The sequence below is a fragment of the Pseudophryne corroboree genome, chromosome 8 (assembly GCF_028390025.1).
Source record: "Pseudophryne corroboree isolate aPseCor3 chromosome 8, aPseCor3.hap2, whole genome shotgun sequence".
Classification (NCBI taxonomy): domain Eukaryota; kingdom Metazoa; phylum Chordata; class Amphibia; order Anura; family Myobatrachidae; genus Pseudophryne; species Pseudophryne corroboree.
This window is the reverse complement of record NC_086451.1, coordinates 393,130,868-393,148,903: the sequence shown is the minus strand read 5'-3', so window position 1 is coordinate 393,148,903 and position 18,036 is coordinate 393,130,868. Positions and strand designations below refer to the sequence as shown.

Here is an 18,036-nt window from a genome sequence, read left to right as displayed (position 1 = left end):
CTAATTGCCATGATTGATCGTTTTTCTTCTTTCGCAGGATTTTCTATTAATTATGGAAAGTCGGAGGCGCTGGCCATGTATGGACAGGCGAGACTGGGTTGGGAGAACACCTTTCCCTCTAAATGGGTGAATGCCCATATTGTTTATTTAGGTGTCGCACTCCATGCTCATCCTTGCCATCTATATAGTCTAAATATCACCACGGTCCTGCGCAGGATGAGAACCGAGCTTGATCTTTGGCAATCCCTCCCTCTTAATTTGCTGGGGAGATGCAATTTGTTTAAAATGGCCAGCTTTCCGAAGCTTCTTTATGTTTTACAGATGACCCCTTTATTACTGTCTAAGTCGGATCTATCTTCTCTGAATGCCTCTATCTCCAAGTTCATCTGGACTGGTAAGCGCCCACGGATTAGCATGAAAAAAATATCCCAGATGATACCTAGAGGTGGAATTAACCTACCTGATATTAAACATTACAGTCTTGCATGCCTCCTCCGCATTGCTATGGATTGGCTTGGAGACAATAACTATTACACGGATTCAAGTCTAGATTCTCAGCTTTGCGCTCCCTTGTCCCTCAGTTATCTTCTCCATGCCAGACCCTCCAAATTGGCCTTGCATATTACTACTAATTTGTTGTTAATTCCCATAATACAGGCATGGAAAATGGCGAGGAAATCTCTCAAACTTCAATATCTCTATTCACTCTCACTGCCCTTTATCGGTAACCTGGAGTTTGAGGAGGGGGAGGCTCTACAGCCCTTCACTGTCTGGTATTCCCTTGGTATCCGTAACCTGCGCAACCTGCTTAATTCCTTTCGCTGTCTTTCGCGGAGGCAAGGGAGAAATATGGTTTGCCTATTTCCAGGCAATACACTATCTTAAAACTGTATTATCCAAACTGACAGCTGTCGACCTAATTCTCTAGACACACTTCTCCAATCGGCCTGCTACTCTATATCAACCATTTTTACATGTATTCGTATTGAAATTGTTCCAGACACGGACCTTCCAGAACTGTCCCAATGGTCCTCCCACATTTCAATGGTCACCCCTGACTCCCTCTTAAATCACTTTCAGCTGACCCTGAAACTTATTCCTGCAAGCTCATACCAAGAAATGGCCTATAAAATGCTCCATAGGGCATATATTTCACTTAAACGCCGATTCTTAATGGGCATCTCGGAAGACGCTAAATGCACTAAATGCTTAATGGATGGGGCTGATCTCTTCCGCTGTTTCTGGGACTGCGCTTTGGTGTCACGGTTTTGGTATGAGGTACATCATTATGGAACTACGTCCTTAGGCATATCTTTTTGTTGCACTATTTCTTGGGCACTGTTTGGATGTTTGACTGACCAGCCGGACATCCCTAGGTCTAACAAAAAACTGCTTATGATATTATCAGCGGCTGGCAGGAAAGCAATCTTACAGCAGTGGATCCACAACGTAGCTCCCAATCTCTCGATGGTGACCTCTAGATTATTTTTTTTATTCACCCCTGCTCTGTTCCAGTATTGGGACACCTACATTTTGACACTTCCCCTACATACTAAACAAGCCATCGAAAAATGCTTCCAATCTACCTCATGGTATCTCCTTCACACTATAGACCACCCTAACCCCTTGGACATTTGACTACTTTACCCCCTTCTTTCTTCTCTAGATCCCCCCTCCACTTCTTTCTATATTCTGTTGTCTGCCGGGTTGATTGGGGATATGGACCCCTGATTTTGGAGATAGTTCTGTGGATGGATCGACGGCTCATGACCACGGCAGGCACTACAAATTATTTTATTTTATTATGTATTAGGTATTGCGTTTATATCTAGGGATTTTTAAGGTAATATGCCTATGCTGGTGGAGAACCACTGTTTGATCTATCCCTTTTTATCTTTAGTTTTCTCCACTTCGGCAATTTAACCATATTATAAATTCCTCGATCTCACTCATTATATATACGTTCCCTTTCTTGGAATGTTTAAAGGTTTTATGTGAGGAAAAGTTTGAAAATATGTTTTGATCTCTACCTGATATAATATGAGACTGAATATTCTATGTCTTCCTGTCTTTCGACAGGATGACTTTATGTTTATCCTGTTATGTAATGCTAACTGTATATTCTATGTCTCGAAATGTTGCATCTCTACTCTGTATTGTGTGAGATTGTAATAAAAACAGTTTGAAAAAAAAAAAACCTCACAATCTGCAAAACATCTGTGTTGCATTAATAGCAAATGGTAAAACACATACAAATGAATTAGGGACCCATCATCATAGTTTAACTATGGTTTGTTTTTTGTTTGCAAACTGTTCCTGATCAATATGAAACACCTACAATTAAAATCCCGATGGTCAAAATCCTGACAACAATTGACAGACGATCAAAATCCCGTCAAGGTCAAAATACTGACAAGGTCAAAATACCGACATTTAAAATACAGACATGGTCAAAATACCGACATTTAAAATGTCAAGAGTTTGAAAAGTTGATACAAGTTTTTCATTGTTTTTTGGTGAGTATGTCGACATAGGTTGACATGGACACCATATAAGTGTACCACGTCCCCTCGCATGGCTTCAGGGAACGGTGCCTTGCTGCACTCGGCACACTATTATATTCCCCCTCCAGGCCCACTGGGATGGTTAAGTATGAACAAGCAGGTTTTAATAAAAAAAATCATGAAAAACTCATGTTGACTTTTTCACCTGTTGACATTTTAAATGTTGGTATTTGACCTTGTCTGTATTTTAAATGTCGGTATTTTTACAATGTTGGGATTTTGACCTTGTAACAAGTAGAATGTTATTTTCTAATATTGAAATAATTAAGAATGATGTCACTGGAGAAAAGTTGCATGGTGAAATAAAAATGTTTATGTTGTTTCTCCAAAAACATTTTGAGTATTTTTGAAGAGTCTATAAAGAGTCTGGAAAATAATGAACTGACAGCACCCGAGTTACTGTATTCAATGTTATGTTTGGTTGCCGCAAAGTGTCACCAGAACATTTTAAGCCAAGTTAAACAGGATTATCTTAAATTTTGTTACTAAAACCATTGATTGTATGAAATATTGACTTCACAAATTCAATTTAATTCTATATATATATATAGATATCCTACTGTATATGATGAATAAACAAATGCAAAGAACCTGACTGGCAAAAAACTGGCCTACCAAGACAAACTTGTAGATAAAAAGAAAGATTAAATTGTAAAATTTGGGCGCAAGAAAAATTACTCAATTATAAAAGGAAATTATCCTCCACTTTAATAGTGTCTAAAAAAGCTGCACCCAGATAATGATACAGCAAATCACAAATGTATAATAAAATAAAGAGTAATATTGTTACTCAAAGAGAGCGCTCATGCAATTTATTAAACAAATATTAAAATTAGTCCAAACAGAACACAAGAATAAGAACAATAGAACAATAAACATTAAACTTATAGGTGTATATAAAAATGGCTGTTTCTCAAGCTGCAGTTCCTTTTTAAGCCATCTGGCTATTAGTTACGTATCCTTAATTGGACAGACAATTCAAGATATAAGAATATAATGCAGTTCGTCCTCCTGCAGAATGCTACTACTTCCCGCTTGAATACGATCATTCTCACCAATTAGAAGCCTTCTAAAGTATGCACTCTTTCCTTTTCAAATAGGGCTTGTTTGGCCGTTGATGTTTAGGTGAGTGTTGGCTGGATCTTTAAGGTCAGGAGCGGGAGGGAGGCCGCGGCTTGTATGCTGCTGTCTGTGTCCATGTTTGCTGCCATTAGTTAAACAGGGGAGCGCACTGGGTAGAGGAAGATGCCATCAATCCTTGCATTTGACGCGTTTCTCTGCTGTTACAATCTGGCAGATTACTCAGAAGGAGTGATTACCCTGTACCCAGTACCCTGTTTTTCATTTATGCATTTTGCTGACATCAGTAAAGCTCCTTTTAATTTATTTATTCAACCTAAAAAGCTGCATGTGGACCCTGATTCAAGCACCTAAACACTGACTTATTAGACAATTATATGTTAAATCATACTTCTATTATTTACTATTTATCTATGAAATTATTTTGTGAACACTTTTGCAAATTAATATTGTTTATGTACATATATGTATTTGCTATAACAAAAATAAGATATAATGAAAAAAATAAAAGGTAAAAGTAAAATGTATTATTTCAATTTCATAGTAACCAAATCCACAACACCACCATCATAAAATAATAAAATAAATAAAAATCCCAAAACGCTGCAAATATCTAGACCTGCCCTCATACTCTTATAGATTATCCCTTTAGTCATTTCTAAAATGAAATAATTTCACACATGTCTTGAAACTTTCATGAACAAAACAAAGTCTAGATGCCAATATTAAATTAATAAACCCTTCATTGTTGCTATTTTATGCAATACACAAAACAACAAAAATCAATGTAGTCCATCTCTGGTCTCAAAACATGAGAAATTATTACTTTACTTTCCCTTGAAGACTCAGGGGTGCAGAAATGGTTTGTGGTTGGGGGGGCATAGTAAAAAATCCATTTTGGCACTCCCCCCGATTCACCCCTTCCCCCCTCCATGCAGGGTGCTCTTACCACTGGCTCCCCGCAGAGACTCCTACTGTAAAAATGCTGCCACCGGTGCTGCATCCTGTTGTCACATGTGCTGTCCTGTCCTGGTCGGCTCTTCGCTCTTCAGGGATGCATTACTGGGAGGAGGCGTGGCCATGCTGGGCCTGCTGGGAAATCCCCACCCCCTCGCGGTAATGCATCAGTGGTGATAAACCATCTGGGACAGGACAAGGGATAGCACGTTGCAGCGCAAGAGGCAGACTTTTACAGTAGGTGTCTCAGCAGGGATCCGGAGGCAAGCGCTCCCCAGCACCTGCGTCTCTTTCATGTTTGGGGGGAGGGCATGCTGCCCCCTTACCCCCTCCCCCCTTTCCGACGCCACCGCTTGAAGACATGGAAGTTTAGCTGAGCACAAATCACATTCCCAGGTGTGTATAAAATAGCTTCATAATCCTTTTATTCCTGAGAACATGAACGTGGTAAAAGGTTAAGCTCATAGTTGGGAGCGATATTTCCAATCCCCACTCCCACTGGAGCAATGTTGATCTCTTCTGGGGAGACTAATGACTTAATGGTGAAGCTTTGCAGCATTGTAGTGAGATACAGGAAAATTTCCATAACCGCCAGGCTCATTCCAGGACACAATCTCTTGCCTGCAAAAATATTAGAAGATGAAGATAAAATCAGACACACATAAAACTATCAGTAATACAGAACATGTTTTGCCTATATAATGGATTCATTGAGATTTCTAAGCTTTTGTAACTGCCATTGGCCCTCATTCCGAGTTGTTCGCTCACTAGCTGCTTTTAGCAGCTTTGGACACGCTAAGCCGCCGCCTACTGGGAGTGAATATTAGCTGTGCAGAATTGCGAATGAAAGGTTTGCAGAATTGCGAATAGAATTGGGATTAGAAATGTCTTTGCAGTTTCTAAGTAGCTCGAGACTTACTCTGCCACTGCGATCAGTTCAGTCTGTTTCGTTCCTGGTTTGACGTCACACACACGCCCAGCGTTCACCCAGACACTCCCCCATTTCTCCAGAAACTCCCGCGTTTTTCCATGAAACGCCTGCGTTTTTTCACACACACCCATAAAACGGCCAGTTTCCGCCCAGAAACACCCACTTCCTGTCAATCACACTCCGATCACCAGAACGATGAAAAATCTTCGTTAAGCCGTGAGTAAAATACCAAACTTTTGTGCTAATTTACTTGGCGTAGACGCACTGCGAACATTGCGCATGCGCAGTTTGTGACTTATCTCACCGATGCGAAGAAAAAGAACGAGCGAACAACTCGGAATGAGGGCCATTGGACTGTATATCACTAAAACACTGTAATCCATAAATAACTTATTTTGGTGGTATTGTCCTGTGGAGACAATTAAGATTATTGCAGAATTTAAAAGTGCCCTTTATAGTGAAGCTCTATGATGTTCTGGTGGGTTGAAAACTTCTAGTAGTTTAATGTGCTACCCAATCTGAGTCTGTTCTGGCGAATCTGTTCAACAAAGAGTAATGTCTGAGTCTAGTCAAAGATCAAGTCTATCATCATAACCTTTGCCATGCCTGGTAGTCGAGTAGATGTTAAGTAGAATCAGTAACAGTAAAGTAGGGATGAGCAGGTTCGGTCCTCGGGAACTGAATCCCCCCCCCCCCCCCCATTACATTGCAATCCAAAGTGGGATCCGAGTCCTGCACTGGAATTCCCGCTTTTCTCAGATCACAAAGTGAGGCTGAACGTCATTTTCCCGCTGTCGGGTTCTTGCAGGTTTTGGATTCTATATAAGCCCTGTGCATTGGTGCCATCTTTACTACGGCTGTCCATCTCCAGTACTGTGTTGTCTGGCATGGTGAGGCATGGCATGTGGCGGGTGCTCTGTCTGCTGTATCTGAAATGGGTGCTCTCTCTATCTGCTGTATCTGAAAAGGGGTGCTATGTCTGTATGCTTTATCTGAAAAAGGGGTTCTCTGTCTGTATGCTTTATCTGAAAAAGAGGTGCTTTCTCTGTCTGCTGTATCTGAAAAGGGGTGCTCTTTCTGCTGTATCTGAAAGGGATGCTCTCTCTGTTGTTTCTGAAAAAGGGGTGCTCTCTTTGTCTGCTGTATCTGAAAAAGGGGTGCTCTATCTGTTGTGTCTGAAAAAGGGGTGCTCTCTCAGTCTGCTGTTTCTGAAAAAGGGGTGCTCTCTCTGCTGTATATGAAGAAGGGGTGGTCTTTCTGTCTGCTGTATCTGAAAAAGGGTTGCTCTCTCTGTCTGCTCTATCTGAAAGGGTTGCTATGTCTGCTGTATCTGAAAAAGGGTGCTCTCTTTGCCTGCTGTATCTGAAAGGGGTGATCTGTCCATCCATACAGGGGCTCTGCACCAGTGTAAAATTAAGATAATAAAAGCTATAAACAAAAATCCTAAAATTATAATTACAATAAATAAATATATATATATATATATATATATATATATATATATAGAAAAAGCGGATAAGATCAGAGCGACCACCGGTGGTAAAAAAGTATAAAACTAGAGATATATATTTAAAAGCACAGGCGGGATTTATTCAAAACAAACGTAATCAGTTAAAAAAAATTTTTTTTGACACACATGTCAATATATAAAAAAAGGGGGTTATTTTTTCCAACAAAGTTTTCTGTTTAAAAGTGAACAGTAAAACATATATTCAGAGAAAAAGGCATAAAAAGGACATAAAAAAACATAAATGAGTGCTAAAAACGGGCCCTCATGGTAATAATAAAGGTATTGTGCAAAGTATAGATATATCTAAAATCAATTAGAACAAGAGAAGTAATGAATAGAATGAGTAGCTTATCTTTGGATTTTCAGTAATAGCAGGAATCACCCAACGCGTTTCGTCTTGTTTGACTTCATCAAGGGGTAGTGAGCACAGTGGGACATGTCAGTTATTTATACCCCTATGGGTCAGGAAATGATTAGTGACCTCATTTCCTGTGACAGGATGTTCAGGATATAAAAACCGTTATTATTTTAAGAAGTGCAATATACATAGTGTCAGCATATAGTGATAATGGCAGCATGTAAAGCGCCTTAATTGCGCTAAGAAAATGTGTCCAGAAATCATGTTAAATGCAGAAATACTTTTTGTTTACTAAAGTCCGGTTTTGTGACGCGAATTGCGTCATTTCCGCCCCACTTCCGGTGTCAGTGGATCCTTTCCGCGCATGCGCCGTTCGTTGTGAGAGGAAGTGCGGCGGCCATTTTCTTGGAGTCCGTGTATGGAGACCGTTGATCAGACTGGAAGCGGATGCCGGCGGCCATATTTTCATAGTTCATATGCATAGACTTCTACAGTTTGGATGCACTGACTTCGTCTCCACACAGGAGATCACAACATAAGGATGGGAGAAACAAGTGTCAGTGAAACCGCAGATACTTCTAAAAACGTGTCATTTTACTGTCTTTATTTGCAAGGAATATTAATTTAGTGAAAATTGTATTGGGACTATGCATCACAATACTTGTCACTGGATCATAAAATACTTTGATGCAGATAATAGAATGACATGTATTTTGCGACACCAGATAATTTCTATGGGTTCGCATATATTAGTATTATACAGGTTTATGTTAAATGAAGGAAATTTATATGGTGAGAATGGCATTGCAATAGGATTCATAAATGCATATGCATAATTTAGGGAATCATATGAACATTTTAATTAGATGGATGAAATAATAAATATAGGGTGAGAATCGAAATGGGGTGCGGGTAAAGGGAAAGGGAAATAGGGGGGGGGGGGAGGCGAAGAGAAACGAAGAGATGATATGAAGGAGATTGCAGAAAGAACACTGTCCCATATTCCAACTATTATTACAGTACCCGGTCTTCTTGGGATGTTCCCATACCCAGTACTGGCCGGGCCAACACTTTCCCTTTACCCGCACCCCATTTCGATTCTCACCCTATATTTATTATTTCATCCATCTAATTAAAATGTTCATATGATTCCCTAAATTATGCATATGCATTTATGAATCCTATTGCAATGCCATTCTCACCATATAAATTTCCTTCATTTAACATAAACCTGTATAATACTAATATATGCGAACCCATAGAAATTATCTGGTGTCGCAAAATACATGTCATTCTATTATCTGCATCAAAGTATTTTATGATCCAGTGACAAGTATTGTGATGCATAGTCCCAATACAATTTTCACTAAATTAATATTCCTTGCAAATAAAGACAGTAAAATGACACGTTTTTAGAAGTATCTGCGGTTTCACTGACACTTGTTTCTCCCATCCTTATGTTGTGATCTCCTGTGTGGAGACGAAGTCAGTGCATCCAAACTGTAGAAGTCTATGCATATGAACTATGAAAATATGGCCGCCGGCATCCGCTTCCAGTCTGATCAACGGTCTCCATACACGGACTCCAAGAAAATGGCCGCCGCACTTCCTCTCACAACGAACGGCGCATGCGCGGAAAGGATCCACTGACACCGGAAGTGGGGCGGAAATGACGCAATTCGCGTCACAAAACCGGACTTTAGTAAACAAAAAGTATTTCTGCATTTAACATGATTTCTGGACACATTTTCTTAGCGCAATTAAGGCGCTTTACATGCTGCCATTATCACTATATGCTGACACTATGTATATTGCACTTCTTAAAATAATAACGGTTTTTATATCCTGAACATCCTGTCACAGGAAATGAGGTCACTAATCATTTCCTGACCCATAGGGGTATAAATAACTGACATGTCCCACTGTGCTCACTACCCCTTGATGAAGTCAAACAAGACGAAACGCGTTGGGTGATTCCTGCTATTACTGAAAATCCAAAGATAAGCTACTCATTCTATTCATTACTTCTCTTGTTCTAATTGATTTTAGATATATCTATACTTTGCACAATACCTTTATTATTACCATGAGGGCCCGTTTTTAGCACTCATTTATGTTTTTTTATGTCCTTTTTATGCCTTTTTCTCTGAATATATGTTTTACTGTTCACTTTTAAACAGAAAACTTTGTTGGAAAAAATAACCCCCTTTTTTTATATATTGACATGTGTGTCAAAAAAAATTTTTTTTAACTGATTACGTTTGTTTTGAATAAATCCCGCCTGTGCTTTTAAATATATATCTCTAGTTTTATACTTTTTTACCACCGGTGGTCGCTCTGATCTTATCCGCTTTTTCTAAATTTCTTTTATCCTACACACGTACAAGTGTAGGTTTTATTTGAGATTGAGCAGACACCCCATAAAGAAAGGGGAGTGGTATCATAGAGAAATAACATTCCACAGGGGAGTATAATAGACATACTGTGAAAAACTATATCTACAAATTTTTCTGGCGCTGTCAGTTCACCCCATACACATATATATATATATATTTATTTATTCTGTTTTTTTTTTTTTTGTGCTGTACCCCAGTGTACTATACCTTTTTTTTTTAATTCTATAAGTACTGTGACACTGCTGGTCAGACAGCAGTATATTATTTCCTACTCATAAATGTATTGTGCAGTGCTGGCGGTGAAGTCAACCGCAGTGTATAATTTCTCTTATTATTTATATTTCTGGCTTATTTGTGCGACACTGTATGGTGTGTGATATAAAAATACTTCTACATATTTCTGACTCATTTTTGCAACGCTATCGGTGTAGTCAAAAGCAGTGTGTAATTATTATATATATTTAGTTTGTGATATAAAAAATTATATATATATTTTGATTTAAGTTAATATTTTGTGCTGTGTCATCCCAGTATACATCCAGGGACTGCAGCTGCTCTGTCCATCTAGGGGTGTTCTGTCAGTCCACCCAAAATTAAATACATATTTTTTCTATATATTTTGTGCTCTATCTTCCCAGTATACATCCAGATGTGCTCTGTCTATTTCAGGGTGCTTTGTCTGTATCTCATATTCTTATTTTATACATATTGTCCTATTTTCATAATTCTTCTTATCACCACATTGTGATTAATTCAAATCAATATTATTAAAAATGATAAATTAACTAAATTGAAATTAAATTAATATAAATAAACTCTCCACATATGTATAGCGAACCTTCTGCATATCAAATATGTCTTTGAGGAACAGAAGAATTTGATCCAAAATAAATTAACTTAATTAAAAATAAATACATTAAATAAATTAAATCTAAAATATTGTATTTTTTTATTCTTCTTTGCCTTAGTCATCTTTTTTCTCACCTTCTGCATATCAAATAGATCTTTGAGGAACATAAAAACTTGATCAAAGATAAATTAAATTAAATAAATAAAATCTAAAATATTGTCATTTTTCTTCTTCTTTTCCTTAATCATCTTATTGTGAACTGAAATCTTGGCCCTTGCCTAATGTGTCCTTTTTTAAAATACATTCTTTTTTTAAATATTTTATCCTCCCAGTATATACATCCAAGGGCTGCTGCTGCTCCGTCCAGGTACCTCAGTGCAAACTTTTGGCCTAAACTGGATAAAAACAATATTGAGAGCTGTGAGGTGTTCAGAATAGACTGTAAATGAGTGTTATTGAGGTAAACTGTAGGAACAAAAACATACTACAATTCTGTGATTATAGTTGTTTTTATGATTTAAAAAAAATCAGATCCAAAACCAAAATTCGCAAGGGCAGTTTTGGCAAAACCAATAAAGATCCAAAACACAAAGGAGATAAAGTTCCAAAACCAAAACCCAAAACCCAAAAAATGGCTCGGTGCACATCCCCAGAGTAAAGACATACACAGTCAGAAAGTTCTGAGTGGAAAAGTAGTGAGGGCCATGAGGAGCTGCAAAATAATATTTCTCTAACATCCTAGAGGATGCTGGGGACTCCGTAAGGACCATGGAGATAGACGGGCTCCGCAGGAGACATGGGCACTTTAAGAAAGAATTTAGTTCTGGGTGTGCACTGGCTCCTCCCTCTATGCCCCTCCTACAGACCTCAGTTTGATACTGTGCCCAGTGGAGACTGGGTGCTTTTCAGGAGCTCTCCTGAGCTTTCAAAGAGAAAGAATTTTGTTAGGTTTTTTATTTTCAGGGAGCTCTGCTGGCAACAGACTCCCTGCATCGAGGGACTGAGGGGAGAGAAGCAACCCTACTCTCTGAGTGCAAGGTCCTGCTTCTTAGGCTACTGGACACCATTAGCTCCAGAGGGATTGGTACGCAGGATCTCACCCTAGCCGTCTGTCCCAGAGCCGCGCCGCCGTCCCCCTCGCAGAGCCGGAAGATAGAAGCCGGGTGAGTATGAAAAGAAGACTTCAGAGGCGGCAGAAGACTTCATGATCTTCACTGAGGTAATGCACAGCACTGCAGCTGTGCGCCATTGCTCCCACACACCTCACATACTCCTGTCACTGTAAGGGTGCATGGCGCAGGGGGGAGGTGCCCTGTGTAGCAATGTGGACTTCTTTTTGGCAAAAGTACAACATATATACAGCTGGGCACTGTATATATGTATGAGCCCCCACCAAATTTTACAGTTTCAACGGGAGAGAAGCCCGCCGCCGAGGGGGCGGGGCTTCTCCCTCAGCACTCACCAGCGCCATTTTTTCTGCACAGCACCGCTGAGAGGAAGCTCCCCGGACTCTCCCCTGCTTATACACGGTAGACAAGAGGGTTGAAAAGAGAGGGGGGCACATAATTCGGCGCAAAATTACATACAGCAGCGCTACTGGGTTAACATTAAGTTACTGTGTTATTCCTGGGTTATATAGCGCTGGGGTGTGTGCTGGCATACTCTCTCTCTGTCTCTCCAAAGGGCCTTGTGGGGGAACTGTCTTCAGTAAGAGCTTTCCCTGTGTGTGTGGTGTGTCGGTACGCGTGTGTCGACATGTCTGAGGAAGAAGGCTATGTTAGAGAGGAGCGGGAGCAAATGAATGTGGTGTCTCTGCCGACAGCGCCGACACCTGACTGGATGTATATGTGGAATGTTTTAAATGCTAGTGTAAACTCATTGCACAAAAGATTAGACAAGGCTGAGGCCTTGGGACAGTTAGGGTCTCAACCCATGCCTGATCCTATGTCGCAGGGACCGTCAGGGTCTCATAAGCGCCCACTATCCCAAATTGTTGACACAGATACCGACACGGATTCTGACTCCAGTGTCGATTACGATGATGCAAAGTTACAGCAAAAATTGGCTAAATCCGTTCGATATATGACTGAATGAGTTATGTGAAAAAGCCTGGGAATCTCCAGATAAAAGACTGCAGATTTCCAAAAGGATTCTTATGGCGTATCCTTTACCGTCAATGTATAGGTTACGATGGGAATCATCCCCTAGGGTGGACAAAGCATTAACACGCTTATCCAAGAAGGTAGGCCTGCCGTCCCAGGATACGGCTACCCTCAAAGATGCTGCTGACCGCAAACAGGAGGTTACCTTGAAGTCCATTTATACACATTCAGGTACCTTACTAAGACCGGCAATTGCATCGGCCTGGGTGTGTAGTGCTGTAGCGGCATGGACGGATAACTTATCTGAGGAGATTAGTACCCTAGATAAGGATACTATTTTATTGACCCTGGGGCATATTAAAGATGCTGTCCTATATATGAGAGATGCTCAAAGAGACATTAGTCTACTGGGTTCTAGAATAAACGCTATGTCGATTTCTGCCAGAAGAGTCCTATACAATGCCCTGTGTCAAGCAGAGACCTTTCTTCGCGACCAACCGGTTCTGATCCAGTCAGACAACATCACCGCAGTGGCGCATGTAAACCGCCAAGGTGGCACAAGGAGCAGAGTGGTGATGGCGGAAGCCACCAGAATTCTTCGCTGGGCGGAGAACCATGTAAGCGCACTGTCAGCAGTGTTCATTCCGGGAATGGACAACTGGGAAGCAGTCTTCCTCAGCAGACACGACCTAAACCCGGGAGAGTGGGGACTTCATCAGGAAGTCGTCGCACAGATTGCAAGTCAGTGGGAACTGCCACAGGTAGACATGATGGAGTCCCGCCTCAACAAAAAGCTACAGAGGTATTGCGCCAGGTCAAGAGACCCTCAGGCAGTAGCTGTAGACGCCCTAGTGACACCGTGGGTGTTCCAGTCAGTCTATGTATTTCCTCCTCTTCCTCTCATACCCAAGGTGTTGAGGATAATAAGAAGAAGAGGAGTGAGAACAATCCTCATTGTTCCAGATTGGCCACAACGGACCAGGTATCCAGATCTTCAGGAAATGCTCACGGAAGATCCGTGGCCTCTTCCTCTAAGACAGGACCTGTTGTAACAGGGGCCCTGTCTGTTCCAAGACTTACCGCGGCTGCGTTTGACGGCATGGCGGTTGAACGCCGGATCCTAGCAGAGAAAGGAATTCCGGTTGAGGTTATCCCTACGCTGATAAAGGCTAGAAAGGACGTAACGTCAAAACATTACCACCGTATATGGCGAAAATATGTTTCTTGGTGTGAGGCCAGGAATGCTCCTACGGAAGAATTCCATCTGGGCCGTTTCCTTCACTTCCTACAAACTGGAGTGAATTTGGGCCTTAAATTAGGCTCCATTAAGGTCCAGATTTCGGCCCTATCCATTTTCTTTCAAAAAGAATTGACTTCTCTCCCAGAAGTTCAGACTTTTGTAAAGGGAGTGCTGCATATTTAGCCTCCTTTTGTACCTCCGGTGGCACCTTGGGACCTTAACGTGGTGTTAAGTTTCCTAAAGTCACACTGGTTTAAACCACTTAAAACGGTGGAGTTAAAATATCTCACGTGGAAGGTGGTCATGTTATTAGCCTTGGCTTCGGCTAGGCAAGTTTCGGAATTAGCGGGTTTGTCACATAAAATCCCCTATCTGGTTTTCCATATGGATAGAGCAGAATTGCGGACCCGTCCTCAATTTCTGCCAAAAGTGGTCTCGTCATTTCATATGAACCAGCCTATTGTGGTGCCTGTGGCTACACCTGACTTGGAGGATTCCGAGTTACTTGATGTGGTCAGGGCTTTGAAAATTTACGTGGCCAGAACGGCTAGAGTCAGGAAAACTGAAACGCTGTTTGTTCTGTATGCAACCAACAAGATTGGTGCCCCTGCTTCAAAGCAAACTATTGCTCGCTGGATTTGTAACATGATCCAGCAAGCGCATTCTACGGCTGGATTGCCGTTACCAAAATCGGTCAAGGCCCATTCCATTAGGAAGGTGGGCTCTTCTTGGGCGGCTGCCCGAGAGGTCTCGGCACTGCAGCTGTGTCGAGCTGCTACTTGGTCGGGTTCAAACACCTTTGCAAAATTCTATAAGTTTGATACCCTGGCTGAGGAGGAGCTCATGGTTGCTCAATCGTTGCTGCAGAGTCCTCTGCATTCTCCCGCCCGTTTGGGAGCTTTGGTATAATCCCCATGGTCCTTACGGAGTCCCCAGCATCCTCTAGGACGTAAGAGAAAATAAGATTTTAAACCTACCGGTAAATCTTTTTCTCATAGTCTGTAGAGGATGCTGGGCGCCCGTCCCAAGTGCGGACTACTTCTGCAATGCTTGTATATAGTTATTGCTTCGATAAGGGTTATGTTATAGTTGCATCGGTCCTGAACTGATGCTATGTTGTTTTCATACTGTTAACTGGGTTGTTATCACGAGTTATACGGTGTGATTGGTGTGGCTGGTATGAATCTTGCCCTGGATTAACAAAATCCTTTCCTCGTACTGTCCGTCTCCTCTAGGCACAGTTTCTCTAACTGAGGTCTGGAGGAGGGGCATAGAGGGAGGAGCCAGTGAACACCCAGAACTAAATTATTTCTTAAAGTGCCCATGTCTCCATGCGGAGCCCGTCTAACCCCATGGTCCTTACGGAGTCCCCAGCATCCTCTACGGACTACGAGAAAAAGATTTACCGGTAGGTTTCAAATCTTATTATTACATTTGCAGACATACTGGATCAGCCATGCTTGGAACTGCAAAGTCAATCTGTGCAGTGTGTAAGACTGTGAAACACAGGTGCCTCTAACTTGTGTGATGCCCACCTTTCATCACACACTTTGTTATAGGGCAAACCAACCTGAGTTTGCCTTGTAAATAATTTCTACTTTAAAAATCAGGCAGACACACATAAAATCCAGCACCTCTAGCAACTCAGAGGCTATTACATTTACCCCTCATGTCCTCATGGACACTGTGCGAATTGTGTAAAATTGCCTAGAGCCATTTTATTCAACTGATGGATTCCTGCATATCATATATCATATATCGACTTCGAGCATAATCAGTTCCAGCCCAGTAACCAGCTTAGCTGGTCCCAACCCGGCACCCTGCTTAACCAGCTCCAGTCCGGTAACCAACTTAACCGATCCCAGTATGGTAACCAGCGTAGCCAGTCCCAGCCTGCATCCAGCCTTTATAACCTAATTTTCTATCTCCTGCACCCTGATCATGTGCAGGAATTTTATATGGCCTCTCAGCTTCTTGCACCCAGCCACCAATCCAGCCTCAAGCCCCAGTACGGGAACGTAAACCTTGCTGGTTTTTACAATCCCATGGGTAAACTGTGCCAGCTCCAGCTGTCCCGTGCCTGCAAGAAACCGCTGCTGCTGCCTGTAGATGAACCGCGTTGCCTGATGGAAATAGAACCCACTGTCCAGCAGCCCTCCCTTCCATCAGAGCCTCTGTCACTGCCAATAATACGCAGAAGTAGTCCCTACCTGCCTGCAGGGGCTGTAAAGCTAGGTCAGAACTGACTAATCGATGGACTAAGGTGCTGCACAACCACCCTGCTGATAAAAGAAACTGCTGTTGCTGCCTACAGGAGAAGAGCTGCAAGCAGCTCCTCTCCCTCCTTTCAGATCTGCTGTCATAAAACTGGTGTCACCGGCAGGGGAGCCATGGCTGGAAGAATTGAACCAGACAGCTGGGACAGAGAAGCTACAGTATAGAACCAGACTGTGACCCCAGCTAAAGTCCCAATGCCTGCCAGCACTGCTGCAGAATGCCATCTAGCCCTGAGAGAGCGCTTCTCAGAGAGAAGCACAGTGCAGGAGAGGTGTACACACACGTTGACATTCAGCACCCTCCCATTACATGATCCTAACCTACCGTAACTTCCAAATAGGAACTCTGCCCTTCTAATAACTTACTCCTGGGACATTGTTGAGAACCCCCTAGCTTAGAGAAACAAGAGCAGTTATTCCCAGACAGGTTCTGCATGTTTCACCCCTGTCAGGACTGAAATCAATATTTATGCAGTAGCATCAGTTACTTCAACCCAGAGATCAGGGGTGGGATGCATCAAGCATCACATTTTGCATGTGGTTCATCCCACCACTCTTCGCAAGCATAACGGCATTTACTAATGTATGCTAAAAATAACAAAAAACAGCTCTCTCTCAATAAAAGCTGTCCTTTGCGATGATAGAACTTCTGACTTAATGACCCGGGAGTCCTATCTGTGCATGTGTGGGCTAATGCCCAAGCCACAGGGGGTGCTGGGAGGGATCCAACTGGATCCCTCTCAGAGGAAAATGCAGAAAGACTCCCATAGGCTTCTATTAGCTGAGAGCTAAGAACTGCATGGCACTTTGCTGGACTGAGAGATATCCCTGCAGATCAGGAGAACAGCCTGAAGTTATAGTGTGGATTATATCAGCACTGCACATGTGCTGCAAGCTCCGGACCTTTAAAAAGGGGTAGAGATTGGAGGAGCGCACTTTGATCTGAGGAAGCCGCAGATGTTCATTGAGGCGGGGAAACGCGTTATCATTTGCACCAGAGCAGAGGTCAGCTGCACACGATCAGCACAAGCCACGGCATGCAGGAGACTTAGCTGTTACCAGCCTTTACATCAGCGCTCAGACCAGAAAGACGGAAGCGCTGTGGAGCCAGCATAACCATCTTTTGACACAGGTATATATAGCAGGAGTATGAGCACTGGTCAGCAGACTGGGGAGACTTGTCACATAAACTTTATAAGTGCTGCAGAGATAACAGCAGCCTAGAGCTGGTCTCATTCAGGAAAGTAACCCACTGCTAACAGTATTTATGAACTTGTTCCATTCCTCTGGATATGGCCACTTTTAAAGGAAAATTGCACCAGTAGCCAGGAGGATTGTTTAAACAAGCTTTTCATTGAATTTGCCATCATATTGCTCCATACTAACTGCAGCTATATTGGAAATCTAACCTGTGCTTATTGCTTATCCATTTAATCTTACTGGCTACCATATGCTGAATTTGCTAATTAGCTGATTTGAATTGCATTGCTCAGCTGGATGTCTCACATGATAAATATTAGTGTTTTTAAAGAAATGTTTTTGTGCCTTTTAAAATAAATTTATGTGATTGTCTTACCGGCCAGTGGATACCTCTGTGTAAAATACATTTATATTTTCTTTATTTGATTCTATTAAAGTGTATAAAAAGTTTCACACCGTGTACCAGCGCTTTTCATATTATTTTGTCTGATCTTTTTCTCTTTCTTTGGGGGGTGGAGTATACCCCAGTGAAAAGCAGCCGGTATTCCGTTAACTAATAGGCGCCTGGTTAT

General features: G+C 41.8%; 1 protein-coding gene across 4 annotated transcripts in view; it reads right to left on the bottom strand.

The window, feature by feature from the left end:
- Nucleotides 1-3,361: 3,361 nt before the first annotated feature.
- Nucleotides 3,362-18,036, bottom strand: part of LOC134949248 (cytochrome P450 2F2-like) — a 107,567-nt gene continuing 92,892 nt past the window's right edge. For all 4 annotated transcript variants that reach the window (XM_063937730.1, XM_063937727.1, XM_063937728.1 and 1 more), the window contains one exon: nt 3,362-5,222. In XM_063937730.1, the coding sequence (XP_063793800.1) occupies nt 5,026-5,222 (197 nt within the window). In that variant the 3' untranslated portion in view covers nt 3,362-5,025. The remainder of the gene's footprint in view (nt 5,223-18,036) is intronic.